At 38.4% G+C, this 17928-nt stretch overlaps 1 protein-coding gene across 1 annotated transcript; it reads right to left on the bottom strand.

Annotated features, from left to right (window-relative positions):
- Positions 1-3693: 3693 nt before the first annotated feature.
- rabgef1 (RAB guanine nucleotide exchange factor (GEF) 1) lies at positions 3694-17866 on the bottom strand. The gene is made up of 9 exons (XM_008301041.1): positions 17599-17866; positions 14565-14756; positions 13531-13742; positions 12364-12530; positions 10671-10752; positions 10404-10536; positions 9947-10038; positions 7896-8152; positions 3694-6564 (listed from the first exon to the last, which is right to left on the bottom strand). The coding sequence occupies exons 2-9, from the start codon at positions 14741-14743 to the stop codon at positions 6148-6150; spliced, it is 1539 nt and encodes a 512-aa protein (XP_008299263.1). The 5' UTR covers positions 14744-14756; positions 17599-17866; the 3' UTR covers positions 3694-6147.
- Between the last annotated feature and the right edge of the window lie 62 nt (positions 17867-17928).

Below are 17928 nucleotides of genomic sequence, written 5' to 3'. Positions count from 1 at the left end.
TTGCTGTGTCATTTTGATCTGTTCTAAATATTTGAATGGCACTGAGTGCACACTGTAGTCTGATTGCAGCTCAAATAAAGCAGCCACAGTTTCACTTTGAGACATGCTTTTGGCTATTGTTTCCTTTCTTAGAAAAGCAAAATCTATGCTTTAATAGTATGAGGCTTTTGATAAAGCCATCTTAAACAAATGTATCCATACAAATAAGGTATTTCCAAAGAAGTTTAGGAGGAGAGATGGTATTGGTATTGGTATCGGTATCGGCAGATACTCAAAGTTGAAGTATCGGTATCGGAAATCAAAAAGAGGTATCGGTCCATTCCTAGTTTGAACCCTTACAGAAGCAAAAAATAAATAAAAATAAGTGCTTAGTAAGTACTTAAAATGTTTATTTAAATGAACTCAAAGTCATGAAAATTATCCAAAAAAATTTTTTGAAAAGGAAAGATTCAAGAAAAGTAATATATACAGCTAAATCTCTATAATGAATACTAGAGGCCTAGCCTTAATATTTACTTCAGTTTCTATTTATATTTTGTACACGTTTGTATGGTTTTATCATAACATTTAAATTACTCAGGTAAATTCACATTATAAATAACACTGTGGTGTCTTAATGTTACTATTTAAACTTGTTAGGTAAGCACCGTGTCAGTCTGATTTCTCTATTCTAAAGCACTTTGGCTCAACGAATGTTGTTTTAAATGTGATGTACAAATGACATTACTTCACTTGACTATGTAATTTAAAGATTTCCCTAAAGGATTGTGCCTCTTATATAAAAGAGAGCTAAAAATATTTACATAAGTAAAAAAGTACCATCACAACAGGGTAAAAATACAACTTAGAAGTAAAATTCCTGCAAGTATTAGCAGCTAATGTACTTAAAATATGCAGAAAATGACCCCAATGTCTGGTAAATTATCATCACTATAATATCAGTCAGTTATTATTAATGCATTGTGTATAAACAGCAAGTGGCTTCCATTCTATGGTCTGGCCCCTCAAAAGGGTCACAAGATGAATATGAGGGGTCTTGAGATGACTGACGGGAGAAGAAATAAAAATAGCTTTTGAGGTGATGTTGTGCTGACTGATTTAAAATTAAAGTTTAAACGTAAGCGACTTTGTCAGAGATTTTTTCATCAGTCCTGCACCAGCATCGCTCACAATCACAGGTAATATGTAAGTTAACAGTGGAAACATGTTGGAGCACAATGCAGAACAAAGTGACAGCAATAACATGGAGGAAACGCAGGAAAATTCAGAGGATTTGATATTTGCATCTGCAATTAAAAGTCTTAGTTTGCTGTGTAATCAACCCAGTGCCATAATTAACCTAATTATAAAATACACTCATTCAGACGCTCATCACTCAAACATACTGACGGAACTACAATGACTGAACAAGAACAGTGCAAAAACATATTTCATACAGAAAGAGAGCAACACAAAAAATAACTATTTATGGTTCAGATCTGATCATACACACTGAGGTAGGCAATGTTGAATATACAAAGTGCAGTGCAACAAATGTGTGTGCAGAAGAAACAGTGCTGAAAACAGTATGTGCAATGTTTATGGTGCAAAAGTTTGCAAAAATGTAAATGAGAAGCTTTTGCCCCAGTGCATGCTGGGATAGTTCCCAACTCACGTGCCTTATGTTAGTGCAGCCACATGCTCCAAGTTTCAGCTCTTTATTCATTTCTGTTTTTACATAAACTTCAAGGTAACTTCATGAAGGAGCAACAAGTTTGCCCTCAGACTGCTTTAACGCAATTAAATTAGCTAGTTGAGCATTCACAGAATTATTTTCGCCTCATATCAGCATGTTAGCCTGAGTTAGTGAAGCCACGCATGAAGAAGAGGCAGATTATCAGCGCTGCTCAAGACTCAGGTACTGTTTCCATCTGCACAGATGATACTATTGTGGCATATTATCACATCAATGTGCATCTGTTGCATTAACTTTAACAACATGGCTGCAGTATTTTTCTTGTAAATCGAATACAATAGTCACTAAACATAAAAGTAGGAATGCAAGTAATGACTGCTTTCATTATTTCCTCAATTCAACCTTCAAAATGTCAGAACATATTCCTGTAATCCAAGTGATGCCTTCAAATCTCTGGTTCTACAAAAGTATGTTAACAGAAGTGTGAAATTTGTTTTCACTTGAATTCGGGATCAAAACACATCAGCGAGACAAAAGTAGAGCCTGATTTTAGCTTTTATTTCATGTTCAAAGAGCCATTTTAATCTTGTGTCCTGACTGCCAGGTGTAACTCGTTGCCCAGGTGTTTCTTTTGGCGCGGATGGTTCACACATAAAAGGACAGGGGGTGTCCAGGCTTCACTTCAGTCCATCTTTTCATGTGTCCAGACCAGATTTGGAGCCAGAAAGCAACACGAAGACCAGAGAACTGACAGAAAAAAGAGCTCATCTGTAAGAAGAGAAAACAACAATAACCAATAATAAAAAATAAAAAAAAAGGCTTTGAGCTCCAGCACAGGAAAGTGACATAACAAGAACAGCAGAGTGGAAAGTTTTGAAGATAAAAGAAACCCCTGATGGAGCTGAAAAGAAACACAGGGCAGGTTGAAAACAAGTTGATGACAGGAAAACCCTTCGAGCTGTGAGCAAGAGCTCAAAAATGAAGACTCACAGAAGACTTGGACAGCAGAGTTACTGAGGTTGTCGTGGGAGATGGGAACCTCTTGTGTGAACAGATGAGACTGAATGAGGAAAAGCATGAAGTGTCTCTGATTCAGACTAATCCAGTGAAACAAAGAGGAGGAAACATTGGGCTCCTGGACCACATCTGGTTTGGCTCTTTATGCACAAATTACTTCCTTCAGACTTTAGATTTGCAACCAGAAAACAACCCCAAATACACTTTTGGAAGAACCACAGAAAAAGGCCTGAATGATACAGAGAAATTATCTAACTGTAATATGGCAATTTCATTTGCAATATAATTCTTAAAGTACAATTTGTGTTAAATATTTATTATTTCCACTATTACTACATGAAATACTATCAAAAAAGCAACTGTTGCACAAAAAGGACAACATGAATTTTTCAAACCACAGACATAACAGTTGAAACTTTGGGCCAGTTGCACTCCATAAAGTACATGAAAAAAATATATTGCAGCTATTTCAATTTGCCACTTGCATTGTTTAGGATTTCAGTTTCAGCTGCATTCATCTGCTGAAAAGTACTGAAAACAGAGAAGGCAGCTGCTTCTTAAGGCCTGAAAGACACAAAACATTCAGCTGTGTTTGTGGGTTCTAGACTAGATTCAGTCACTGTATAAAATGAACCTAATAATAGACTCACTTTTTTTTTCGTTGACATTTGTATGTTTGCATGTTTAAAAAAGAGGACTCAACACTAAAGTGTCTCTTTGTATGAAATGCTAAAATGTGTGTTCATATAAATACTGTGAAACATAAGCTTCAGCCAGTCTCTACTTTAGTCCCATTGTCTCGTTTTGAGCTTAAATTCAAATGCGTGAAGAAGCACAACTATTGAATTTTATCTCCTGCTAGCATACTTTGCGAAGAGATGTAAAAAAAAAAGAGAGAGAAAATACTAGCAAATGATTAGCTGTAAAAGGAGGACATTTTGCAGTAAAAGCAATTAATTGATTAATGATTAAAGCTCTAAAGAAAACAAACAAAATGCATGTATATTTGATATTAGTGCTTTTATTTCACTCAAATGAAAAATACAATTATTATTTACATACTTTTACATCAGTTAGCATCATACACCACAGCAACCTCTAATTGGTTTTATTCAATTTTTTAAAAATGTTTTTCAACTAATATAACATCAGAAGGCCCACTTTTGTGGGCCTCTTTCTTATTAAACACTTAAATCACTTGAAATTAGTTTTGTAATTCTAGTTTATCGTTTAGTGTGTCTAGTTTCTTATATCACATTTAAGAGGACATTATGGAAGTTGTTCAGTATTTTTCTTGACATACTTGAAGCCGGCTGTTTCTGAAGACATAAATCCTAAACAAATGTGTAAATTAATTTTTAAAAGCAGTAAAACATTTTCCTAAAACAGCTGAACACTGCAATTTTTGGCAAATGTGACTCAAACAGGAATAAACACTGAAATTGATTAATCCACATTAGGTGCTAATTAAAGAGCTCTGAGGTAAAAAGTAACAAAATATAGTAGGACAAAAATGTTCAAAAAAGGATCAATAAATTGTCAGTTTTGCTCTCAGGAAGTAAAATACTGAATATAAACAACTATTTTCTTTAATGTGGTTCCTTCACTTTGAATTGGTAAAATGAAAAAAAAAAAGTCAATTTTAGCTAGCTAGCATCAGTTAGCTAGTTACACATGATACATGACAAACGTAGGCCTGCTTCTGTTTGCAGTTGTGTTAAAACAGCACTTTACATTCATCAAACGTCTTTTATATGTGAAGTCGCTCTTGTTGAAATAAACGAAATGTCATTGAATTTGACAATACCGGAAAGACCCAAAGAAACAACACAAAAGTAAAACCAGCAGCAGTGTAAACAAGCGACACCAGCCCGTTTTAACATTACAAATACAGTACATAATACAGTACATCACAAAATCACAAAATAAATCAAGATTAAAAACACATTATTCAGTATTTTTTCACATACTGTGCCTATATGTACACTGATTTATTATGGAGGTCAGTGTGCAGAAAGCCTGTCAAAATACAGTAAATTCTAAAAACACAGTACAATGCTGAAACACAAAAAACATCAAAAAATAAAGTGTCTTTTCAAGTTAATTTGATGTTTGACAATGACAAGACGATGTGATCGAAGTGGTTCTGTTGGTTAAAGTCGGATTTAGCTTCACAATAAAGGTGCGATTATGTTGCTAGCATTATTTATTAAGTCAAACTGGCCTCAGACAAAAACACAAACCATCATAATTCAGTATCAGACTTGTGAGGTACCTGCAAAGATCTGAAAACCATAAAGGCTCGCTCACACCGACTGTTAACTAGTTGACTAATCTAACTGCTTTCTGTGAGATTACATAACCTGTGTCAAAACTGAGTTAAAAAAATAATAATGCAAAATGTCTACAAAGAGTGAAATGTAGTAAGATGAGAACTGAGAAAATGTATTTTATCTTTGTCTATCGTTTCTCAAATCAGCATTTTTAACATTAGCAATCAAAGTAAAAATCCAAACTAAAACTAGCATTAAATGCTAGTCAGCTGCTTGCATTTGGTGACTTTGTGTCAACAAAGTTAACTACTTGCAAGTTTTAAAAAAAATACTGGAAAATATGTTTTAATTTTTATGAAAGCAGAGTTTAGACGCATTAGAGGCTACGTCATATATTATCATCTGTTCAACATGGTTTTATGGGAGCTAATAAACGTTAGCTTCTCCAACACCTAGCATCATCTGCACTAGTTATAATAAAAATAATAATAATTATATCAATACAATAATAACAATATCATCTGCGCTACACATATTGTCAATATGGTTGTATTTATCAAGAAAGAAATATGATTCTATTTAGTATTTGAATAGCACAGGAAACAGTATTTCTTTCACATATAACAGACAACAATATTCAGCTATTTTATTACAGTTAGACCCTTTGTGCGCTAATTAGCAAACTACTAGCTGGCCAGCTAACTTGCTAGCATTACTTATATCAGCTTTCAAAGCTTCAAATTATTTAACTGAATAAGAGTTATTTAAGAGAGGAAAGTAATTTGTGTTAGTTTGCTAAATGTCAGTTACAGGTTGCATATTATTATGTATTTGTACTATTATTATCTCTGCTGTCTCGTAGCCATCTAAATCATTTTGATCGTGTGTGAGTTTATGCTCAAACACACGACAGGTAAAAATTAAAGGTGTGTAAACTACGATAGTGTCTTCCATTTTGGACTTTTTTAAACAAATGCACTGATTAAAGTGGCATCATAGTGAAACTTGAACATCTTATTAAAATGTTGGTGTGAGCAGGTCTTTAAGGTGCAGAAGCTCGACACTACTCAGGAGAATTGTGCAGTTTATTTGTTAAACTCGACACACAAGCGATGAGCTGACCTTTGTAGGTAGGAGTGTCTTTGCTTTATGTGAAATGTGTTTCTTCTTCTACTGACTCCACTACCCGGCGAACACTTGGGGTGTGAGTGGCGGCGGCAGGTTCTCGTTGTCCATGTTGTTGGCATCAATGGCAGAAACGGTGCAGGGCACGATCTCCAGAGGATACTTCTCCAGGATGTTGTGCACCTCCCGCTGCACAGTCTCGGGCCAGGAGAGCAGGTCGGCCTGGAGGCTCTGAGCTGCCTCCATCAGCGTCTCCTGCCGGTCGCTGAGGCCCGACAGCAGCTCCAGGTTGTGGTTGAGCTGAGCCAAGACGGGGTTGGTGGCGGTCGCCGGTCCTGAACCGGAGCTGGGCCAGTCGCCCTCAGAGCTGCTGTAACGAGGGGAAGCCTGGCCTGACATGTAGCGCTCAAACTCCTCCGTGGAAAGATTGAGAGACTGAGCGTCCAGCTTCTCGATGAAGGCCACCGCACAGCACTGAAAACCAAAAACACACCAGCTGAAAGTCACGTCTGGGAATCTGACTGCAGGTTTCCATCAGACTGAGTCACACAGAGCCAGATGGCTTCGCTGTTAAAGGAATATTTTGGAAAATAGTTATGAATTGGCAATGTGCTTCACGTTAATATCTCAGCAGACCTATGCAGAGACGTTATGTGGACCTGAAGTAAGCTCACTGTTGAATTCAGCTCCTGTCTGGACGATGGTGCAAACAAACATAAACAAACTGTATTTGGACACAAAAAAAAAACGCCACATCAATGTATCTGAGCATGCTCACCTACACACACTCTGGAGATACACAACGCCACCCTCACATGAGACCATCTTCTATCTATCCTTTAAAATAAGTCTACAGCTTAGTTTTTAGCTTAGCATAACGACTGAAAACGGAGAAACACCTGTGTCTGAAGGTAACATACTTCCACATACCAGCACCTCCATAGCTCACAAATGATGTTCACATTTTGCTTGTTTCTTTAAAATTTTCACAAAAACTGAAGTGCAAACAACACAGCAATTCACTTCTTTAGACTCAGGTTTTATGCCCTCATTTTAAAGCTCCTGAAAACTTTGCTTCAAATCTTAAAAAACTACTTTTACATGGCACATAATATTCATGACTCAACAACCAGCATTAGGCAAGGCAAGGCATTACTTTTAGTTGCTATTTATTTAGCATTTAACACTCAAAAACATTGCTACTTTGACTCTATTTTACTTTCACTGACAGTTAATCTACCAGTTATTCCAAATTGTACTATTTAGTTCAACAATTTGGGCATAAAATGTGGGAAAAAACAACACAAAAATTGCTTTCTAAACTTTTCCAAAGCCCAAAATGATTTATTCAGACTGCTTGTTCTATTCTCCAAACATTTCAAAATGCAAAAATCTAATCAGATACGATGAATGAAAGCAGGACACTTGATTTGCTTTCAACTTTAGAGGCTTTAAACAGCAAATGTTTGCATTTTTTTGTCTTGTTTATTGATTCATATGATAAATCAACGCCATCAGTCTGATACAAATGTCGTTTCGTCACCCTTTTTTTAAGTGAAACCCACAAATCTTTTATATGAAACAACCTGAGACCAACTATTTAAACGAACCGTTGATCCCCATTAGACAGATTTCCGTCGGCAGCTGCAGGTAAATATTTGTGTTTCTGGAGGTTAATACTTGTGAGTCTACAGATAAGAAAAGTTCAACTACAGTTGGAAGATCCTCACAGTTCATTAAACACGAGGCCCCCGGCTCAAACTGGCTTTAACGAGAACCGAAGTGGAAGAAGAGGAAGAACTGACCAGGTTGGTGAAGTAGTACCCATCCTCGCCGGTCATCAGCCTGCTCGGGTTACAGAATCGGGTGATGTACTGGATGTTGGACTGAATCCGCGGCGGGTTCGCCTTGAGCACGATGTAAATGAGCGCGGGGAGGAAGTCGTCAGCGGAGGCCGGCTCATTCTTGGTGATCCTAATCGCGCTGAAGATGTGTTTACTGCAGCGTGTGATGCAGGCGAGTTTGTCCCGAGGAACCCTCTTGGAGTCCATCTCAATGACATCTGCAACAAAAACACAAAAGGGCAAAGTCAGAGGCTGCACAGATCGATGTAAAATGTACTGAATGCATCGTTAAACATGCCCATCTGAATGAAACAATTAATGTCAAATAATTTATGTTTTTTTTACCCAAAGTGTCACATTCACTGGTTTTCTTTGGTGTTAGACTGTTAAACAGGGAATTTAGGTGATGGGAATTATTCACTGTGTGATGACGTTAATCGATTACACAACAAAATAACAAGCAGATGAATTAGTAATGAAAATGGTGAATGCTGATACTTTGTGGTTTTGTTCTCGCTGAGATGTCTGCCTGCAGCCCAACAGCAGAGCCGCTGTGCAGCCTTTTGTTCTGCTCTGAAATCGAAATATATTCGTTGAGACGATTTCCAAATGATTCAGACTGCCTGGCACTTACAGAACATTTTCTATTCACAGTAGAGCTTCTGTCTTCACCACCTGCAATGCCAGAAGTTGCACAGTGCTGCCAGTTTAGCTGCAAGTTTAGCGAATTTCTAGACGAGGGAAGTTTTGAGGTTCAGTCGTGAATGATGTAATGTGTTTATTTTTAGTGTTTTTAAGGGAAAAATATGTGAAAGGTTCCCGATTTGGTAACATTAGTCAAGTCTAACTGAATCAAAGTGGCAAGCGCAGGTACGTTTACATGCTATTACATGCTACTATTGCAAGACAAAGTGTTTCTGCAGTGTTTTATCAAATTAAATTACAAATCCAAAATCTTAATACCTCATAGATTGCAGTTCAATACCTTTTTCACAGTTAAGCAGATGACATAAAAGTAAGTTTAGCTGATTTCTACATTTCTAATAATCTTTTTATACTTTGCTTAGAAGCATTTTTTATTTATCTACTTATTAATTTATTTACCTACATACCTCTGAAAAAAAAGATATTCTATTATTTTCTATTCTGTTTTATTCTCAACTGAAGTTTTTAGGTTTAGTCAAAAATAATGTCATCATTTTTTGGTGTTTTTAAAAATCTGAAATGTTCCTTTATGATGTCATGAATATCTTGTGTCTGTAGAGCTCAAGGATAAGGAACACAGCAACGTCTAACTGCTAGCAACACCCAGATGTAAGACAAATGGTTACGGCAATGTTCATTAAATACATTTAGGACTAAAGGCCTTTTTAATACCTCATAGACTGCAATCCAATACCTTTTTAAGAGTTATATGAGACATAAAATATATACTGCCTAAAAATAATTATTAATTATAATGTTTTTTTCCAGGACTACAAGCTGTATATAGTCCAAGTAATGTAACTGATCAAACAATGTGACCTGGACCCATGTATGGATTATTGATCAGGCCTATAAAGCTCTGGATAAAGTGATAGTTAATAGTTCCTGTTCGAAAGTCACAAAAAAAACTGCTAAAACAAGATTAACTTCTTCAAAACATTACAATTTGCTCTTTTGGTTTTAGATTTTTTTTCTCAAAAAAGAACATGGATTTACTGAAATTCAAAGATATATAAGCAGGTAGACATTAATCAGACATTACGCCTGCAATAGCAATTTTTTTAGGGGGCTTAGTGCCAAACAGCAGCCTTGCAAATTCCAATATTTGCCCTCTTCTAGCTCTGCTCTCTATCAACAGTGAGCCAAAACTTGCTATAAAATCATGTGAAAGCAAAGGAAGCAGCAGATTTTCTGTAGGTTCGCAGCTACAAGGGAAGAAGCTCTCACACTCATCACTGGACGCACTGTGTTAAAATATTGATTACAGCTGCTTTAATTAAACCAATCCCACTGTAACACTGTCTGACCTGTTATTGCTTTGACCACGTTCTCAGAGACTTCAGGGATTTCTTCATCCATGGACACGCAGAGCATCTGGATGGTCACCCAGTGAAGAGCTCTGCAACACAAACACAATGGTTGGAGTAAGTCTGAACCTTTTTTTTTTTCTTTGCATATGATGCGAACGTACACATTTGTTACAGTCTCTTCCCTGCTGGGTGACAATTCATGTGCACTCAGCAGCCGCCACTGTGTTTTCACATGTAAGAGAAACACAAAGCTGAAAATGGTCAGAGGGAAGTCGTCACAGCCGGCTGAAGATTGAAGACGAGCATTGTGCAGCGAGGCTTTCTGAGGGATCTATACTCACAATGCACACACATATTCTACACAAAGACACCCACGCTTCCACTAAACTCTCCAGTGATAATATAAATCCTTATTACGACATCATCAGCCTGCTGTGAATCTAGGGAAGCCCACCTTATCCTGTTCTGTGTGGCCAAGTCCTTCTTCTCATCATCAGTGGTTTCTGGGCAGAAAACGCTCTTATACAGACGAGTCATGATGTACTTTTCCACTTGGTCCATCACCTGCTCCACACTCTCCGAAGAGCCTGGTGATGAGAGATTCATCAGAGCACGTAAACAACTGCTTGTGCTGCCATCTGGTGGTTCCTGCATTCTGCCTCAATGTCAGATTTACCTCTTCATGATTTTCAGAAACAGTTATGAAATCCTCTAAACTGACCTTTAAAGTGGCTCATCAAGCGGTCGGCCATGTTCTGGTAGAAATCCTGAACGCACTCCGACAGCTCTTCAGCACTCAGCTCCTGTCAGAACAAGAAGTCAGGCAGTGTATATTGATTACTATATTGATCACATGGGTGTAGCATGAAGTGAGATGAATGGTTTAATGAGGTATGTTGAGCCTAAAGTCAGTTTTCACTGTCACAAAGGTGGCTCACTTTCACCATGGCAACTGGTGCTGCACAGTCTGATCAGAGTTTTTGATATAAATTCGGCTGCATGAAGCTTCTCTCTCCAGCGATATTCTATGTGCAATAGATTCCCAGCTAGAACACATCAGCTATATCTGCAAACCTGTTGATCTGTATCTGCCACTGAGTGAAGCTGTGTAGTTTTAGTAGGAAAATTGTATGCATCACGTTGCCAAGGGAACCTACATGCAATAAGCTTTACCACAGAAAATGCAAAAATTTGCGTGTAACTTGCTTGGTCCTTATTTTAGTCCATTTTACACTGCTGATAATGCTGCTGATAGAACACCTGTTAGAAAATGTAATAGTCAATGGGTATTATAGAGAATATTCAATCAGGAAGATGAATTTCACTTTAATTTGTCCAAAAACTAAAGTGATGTATGTATATCCCTTCATTATGCAACAGTGTCAGACTTGTGAAGGTTTCAAAGCTGCTTAGTGAAGCTGTCATGTTAGAAATAAGCAGCTGCCGATGAGTGGTAAAATAAATAGGAGGGTGTGTCACAAAAGTTCCAGGACTGGTGTCACAAAAGATATATCTCAAATCCAAACTACAAACAAGAAGTGTTCCCCTTCCAAGTAATCCCCCTGGAGTCTAACACAGTTTCCCAGCCTTCTCTGCCACGCTGCCAAGCGCCATGGTGAGTACGGAGGTTGCTCCAGCACAGCGATGTTCTTCTCAGCCAGGAACTGTCGGATGCTCAGGGCATTGTGAGCAGGCACGTTGTCATGGTGAAACAGCTATGACTTGTCCTGCCACAACTCTCGCCTCTTCTGGTGCACTGAACAAAGAAAACGCTGCAGGATCTCTTTGTGCTGGTTGATGGTCTGAAGGGGAAAACTCATAGTTTGTACTTTGGGTTTGAAATATATCTTTTGTGACACCAGTCCTGGAACTTTTCTGACACACCTCATATATTAACTTACATGATTACCATTTCTTCTATTTATCTTGCCATGTTTGCAGCAACACGGCTTTTTGCCATAATATATTTATATTTATATTCTTCATAGCTCTTCATTACAACAACCTGTTCCTCCTGACCAAAATAGGCGTTGCGATCCGTCTGTTTTGTGCAGAAGAAGAGTCAAATGATGCTTTAAATGCCTTTGAGTCCAATGTAGGAAACCTGGTAAACAAATTGTAAGAGCTTCAGTACAAGGTTTTAGGTTTTGTAGAGCGAGGCATTGTTCTAAAGATTGAAATGCATGAATGTTCCAACATAACAAGTGAAGTTGCTTTTTAAGATGATAGTGACTGTTGTGTTAGCCGTGATCTCTGACGGGATTTTAGGTTTTGTGAAGCAAGCTAACACAAAGAAAGCCTGTGAACCTGCTCTGTAGAACCGCCCTCAGATCAGAAACACTCAAACACGAGTCTGTCTTTATTATTTTGCAGCTAAATGTCAAATCAGTTCTCGACTCCTGACTACAACACACCTTCTTGCCTGACATGGTCACAATGAAGGCTCTGCATTGCTTGTGGATGTCCCGGCCGGGCTTCTGCAGGTTTTTCAAGAAGTCCACAAAGTCTTTGGAAACTTGGTCTGACTCGAAGCTGGCGTGGCGGCTGATGGACGGGCTGGGCGTCCTGCCCTCCTGGGCTTCTGGGGGAGGAATGAAGACATTTGGAAAAACGTTATACTGCTGGCTTCCCTCCTTTTCCACAGGCCGTGTGTGCATTTAGCTACTTCCACGTAATTCCCCACAGAGCCGTCAGATATTTTTAGATTAATAAACAGATCAGGCCTCAATGGGTTGTTTATATTCCTAGCAACCCGACACTGAGCAGATACAAGGCAGAAGAAGCCATATTTTAAAATCATGCTGCTTGTAACCTTTATAGAGTGTAAACAAACACTCAGAGTTACATCAATGTCAGACTTTTTTTTAAATTCATGAGTATTTCTCTGTGTGGATGAATACGTCTCATGTTACACTGACTTATTTTGCACAAACCAGCTGCAAACCAACTTCTCATAGTGCAACTTAGTCAGCATAGTATACTGAAAGTGTGCACAGTGGGGTGCACAGATGTGGCATCCGCAGCATTTTTTTTTTTTCGCTTGTTTTTCTTTCCAGCTGAAACCATTCGGATCTTAGACAAACTTTTGGAGCGTCTGCAGCTTCTGTTGTTGTTGTGTTGAATGTCAGTGTTTTCCATTGTGTCAGTGTGAGCTCTTCTGATTCCTAGGTTGGAAATACATCCCCAGAAACTATCTGTGCGTTTGTGGGAGCAGCATCGAGGCAGCTGAGGCAACTGTAAGACGTTTCCTCATCAGTACTAATGTCTCTTGGAGCTGCGAATCGGACGTATTTTGACTTCTGATGGATGCTTTGTCATTGTCATGCTCCACTTCTGCTCTTACGTCATCTGATTCATGAATCGTCATCAGCAGAGGCCTCGAGTAGATGTCAATTTAGAGCGCTGTTGTCATCAAACCCCTCCAACGTCAAAGAAAATACTGCTCTGAAGCAAACGTGTAACCCTTCTGTAGCTGCTGCAGATTTCTATTATACAAACACTAACACCTAATCCAAGCCTTGAATAAAGTCAGGCTCAACACACAAAGTGAACTGAGTGGCGTGTTGTGTTATTTGCGATACCTTTCTTGGAAGCAGTGCGTGATGAAGGGCTGAAGAACTTCTTAACGGTGGTCACTTTCCTCGTCTTCTCGTTGGTCTTCTTCTCTTCAAACTTGGAGAATGGGCCCAGGGAGGCGTGTCCTGGCTGCTGTTGAGGTGTCGAGGCCTGAGAGTGGGACTGGGTCTGCACTCCGTGACTGCTGGCATACGCTGCCTCCTCCTCTCGCTGTAGTCTGGAGACGAGGAAAGGTGATACAGTGTTCCAGCAATGAGTGGGAAATTATACTGAGCAAAAAGCTGTTCATTCGTGTACAGAGAAAAGCCTGCAATGAGCATCCACATGTCAAAAATCTGCAATCATGTACATGAACATGTTTCCAAGTGCTGACATGTGTGACTAATACTAGGGGCAAAACCCAGGGGCTCTACATAATAGAAATATTTAACTATTTATATTTTTAAGTAGTTTCCATGCTTGTCTTCAAGCGCAATTCAGCCCAGTTCAATCAAAAACTCCCTGACTTTTTTGTCACGATTGTTAGTTGCAGCTGAGTCACTAACAGCGTCTCAGTTGTACTAAGGTCTGCCGAATTTTTTGTTTTTTACAGAATCTGGTTTGAGATGATGATTTTGTTTGGCATGAAGAACAAAATTATGTGACTGAAGTATTCATGTTGGAAAGTTGAAAATCTGACAGTTCTTCCTGTTTTCGTTTCTGGCACTCATAAACAGTGTAATGTTTTTTTTAACTAATAGCATGCTTTTCAAACCCACCAGTGAGTTTCTGGGTTCAGAGGATTAAACTATTGTGCTCCACAGTATAAAAAGGACTAGAACAAAAAATAAAAAGAGCTCACACATTATGAATGATGCTGTTTACCACATTCAAAGCTGAAGTTTCTTTTTTTAGTATGTAGATTGATAATTTTGATATTCACAAAAGTTAATCAAATATAAGACGTGAAGAGTTTTGTATTAATTGGTCTTCTTCTAGAGTAGTTTGAGGAAGTCGGAGCAGCTGTATTTTCTTTTTTGCAGGTTTGTACACGTCTTACTTTTCTGCCAAGGCCCAGTCGTCCTGGATCTGCTTCTGCCGTACCCGCTGGTATTCCTCCCTCCAGCACTTGGAGCACAGACCCTGCCATGCTGCATTGCCATAGTAACCGCATCCCTTTTTGCAAAGCAGATCCGATTGGTCCACATGTATCCCCCGCCGCTCCGTCCGCTGACTCATGGTGCCGGACGACCTGGAATGAAAAATTCATCGTCAGATTTATTGGTGTGTTTGTATGCACTGCTGTTCGGACGAATCTCTCTGCTGCTGCCTGTTTGTAATATTCAGATTATTACACAGTTTAAATGCACTACGTAGTTTGAAAACAGCCTTTTGACAACATTTCAGTCAGATAACAAGACCCTGAAATTAAAACTCAACCGATAAAAGAAACACTCAAACTATAAATTATTGCAGCTCCATAGAATTCAGAGACAGACCATAACAAGAGACTTCACAGGCTGAGATATCATCAGTATCAGTCAAATTCTCATTACATTTGTACTCATAATGCAACTTCATTCTGTCTTTTCCGCTTCATCCCAGTTTCCTCAACTGCTTCCAAGTTTTCCTTCACTGGTCTTTTCCTTGTGTCTTAGTCCGTCCAGAATTGAGGACAGATGCAAGGAAAAGACGCAACATCATCTAAAGCAATGTCTGATTCTAAAGATGAAGTCACAGTAGTATCAGCCGGTAGTCAGATTTTAGCTTTAGTAGAATAATAATTTACAGTGCAATAAAACTTAATAACAAACCATAAAATCTTAAAATTAACCCCAAAACGTACAGAAACCTAGTACTGGTGTTGCGTGATAATTCTTGATTTCAGACCAGATGGATCCGATTTCATCAGATTTCTAAAGTAGTGACTCTTGCACCCTCATTCCTCAGACCAGAAATAAATGGAAAAATTTCCATGTTAAATGAGAAACAGTCAGTTAAGAAAAGTTCCATGAACCTTATTTTCTAATGCAGATTCTCAATTGTAAACTTGCAGTCCCTGAAGGTTGGGAAAAAACCGTGACGGCAGTACGATAGCATCTGAGCAGGTGTTTTCCTATCCTTGATGAAGCTCCACAGAACGTATTTTATTACATCCACACTTTGACGAGCTGTGGTTGAATCACTGGAGTGCCCCTTTGATTCTGACACAAGTCAAATAAACAAGGTGTTGTTCATACATTATCCTCTGTTGATATTTTAACCTGTATGAACTCATTTGTTGACCATACGAGGGCAACAGAAAGAAGCTGCAAATACACAGCAGCTCACACTTGACCTTTAAAATTGTTAGTAAAAAGTAGCTTATTAACTGTGTTAAAAAGCAGCGGATTGCTAATGAGATGATATGTTAATATTGCAGCTTAAGAGCCAGATATTTCCCTCAGGACTTGACAGAGAACAAAAACAGAGCAAAAAAAAAAAAAAAAAAGAGTAAATATAGGACTTACATTCAGTAGGTGGACTAAAAATGAATATTGTTGCTGAGTAACTGCATAAATAAGCAGCTGTTTGCAAATAACATTGTTATATCAACTTTAAAAAGCGGTGATATGTTCGTGTCATAACTACAGTTTAATACATTTTGATTAGGAGTTGGCAGAGACCAAAAACTGAGGTAAAAGAGAGTGAATATTGGACTTGCATTCACTAGATGGACACAAACACAACTCTAAATGAATAATGATGCTCTGTAACTGTATAAATATGCGACTCTTTGCTAATAGATTTGCCATATTAATCTTAAGTATTTATATGTTGTTAGTGTTGCCACTTAGGAGCCAGAATTGTTTCTCAAGAGTTGGTAGAGACCAAAAACAGAGTTCAAAGAGAGTGAATATTGGACTCATTCAGCAGGTGGACTCTATATGAATGACATTGTTCTAAAACTGTGTTAATAACTAGCTGTTTGCTAACAAATGTAACATAAACATTTTTTTTTTTTAAAAAGGTTAGTTTGGCTTTGCGGTTAAGGGGGCGGAATTTTTCATTCGGGGTTTGTTGGGGAAGGAAAAAAAACAAAAAGAGACTTTAATTTAGCAAATAGACACAAACTTGACTCTAAATGAATGATGATTATCTATAACTGTGTAAATATTGCCAATAAACTTTTACCATATTTATTTTGAAAATAATAACAGTAATATGTGTTGCAGCTAAAGAGTCAGAAATGGCCATTAGGAGTTGGTAGAATCCAAACACAGAGTTGAAAGAGACTGAATATTGGACTAACACTCAGTAGGTGGACATAAATATGACTTTAAATTAATTATGTGGCACAGCAACTTTGTAAATAAGCAACTGCTGGCTAAAAAATTCACCATAATGTAAGAGAAGGTGATGTGTTGGTGTTGCTTTCCACTGTCCTACATGTTGCCAAAGCAATGAATAAATGCAGGTTTAACGTAACATACCCTTAAATAATTCATTTACCACTTAGTAATTGCCCTATTATTCCCATATTATATGCCCCCAGAGCTGTCTGAGGCCCCACACAGTTGCTCACTTTGCCCAGACAGTGATCCAGCTGCAGTCTGATAATAACTGTCGCCTCGGTGTCGCCTCCTGAAGTCTCTCGGATCAAATCTATCAAAGTGCTACACATCTTTCTAACACAGAAAGATCATCATTTTGTGTTTCCGTGATAGTGGCAGAGATCACTGTAACGTCAAAATCTACCACAGGTGATCGATTTAGTTGAGATCTGGTGACTGTTTAGGCCATAGCATGTGATTCACATGATTTATGAATGTGCATTAAACCACCCAGTAAGCCTTCCTGCTATGCACTGAGGTATCTAACCATTAAACCACCTTTACTTATGTGCATCTACTTATTTACAAAGATGTTCGTGTAATTTGTCGCCAGTCTGGAGGTCATGTAGCTAAAAATGTAGCTATGTTTTATTAGCTGTCACAGGGATGTAAGCTAGCCAAAAAGAAAAGAAAACAAAACTAAGCTGCCCTTCTGATCACCTGTAGTATGTTGTAGTTTATGGACATGTGCTGCACCTCCTGCCAGCCTTTGTTACTCACCTATTGTGTTATGGGCGATCAGAAGCAGGAACAAACCTCCTCCTCCTCCGTGTTTCTGCCCGGTGTGATCACCTAAACGTTGAAGGTAGCCACAATGACGTCTCTCTACAAAAACACGGAAGTCCGGTGGCTGCAGTAATATCGGAGTTTAGAATATTTTTTTTCTAGTTTGCGATCCCAAAGCGAAGCCAGAATTGTTGTTCAGAGACAAGTTTCACACGTAAGGGGTTCTTTTGCAGAGGGATGTCGGTTAAAGATCTTAAATGTAGTCATTTCCGCATCGAGGACTAAATATAAAGGATGGGTTTACTTCGTCAGGACGGACAGGCG

Source organism: Stegastes partitus, unplaced genomic scaffold (assembly GCF_000690725.1).
Source record: "Stegastes partitus isolate 25-593 unplaced genomic scaffold, Stegastes_partitus-1.0.2 Scaffold1624, whole genome shotgun sequence".
NCBI lineage: Eukaryota > Metazoa > Chordata > Actinopteri > Pomacentridae > Stegastes > Stegastes partitus.
Note: the sequence above shows the minus strand (reverse complement) of the source record. Positions and strands in the feature narration are given on the sequence as shown.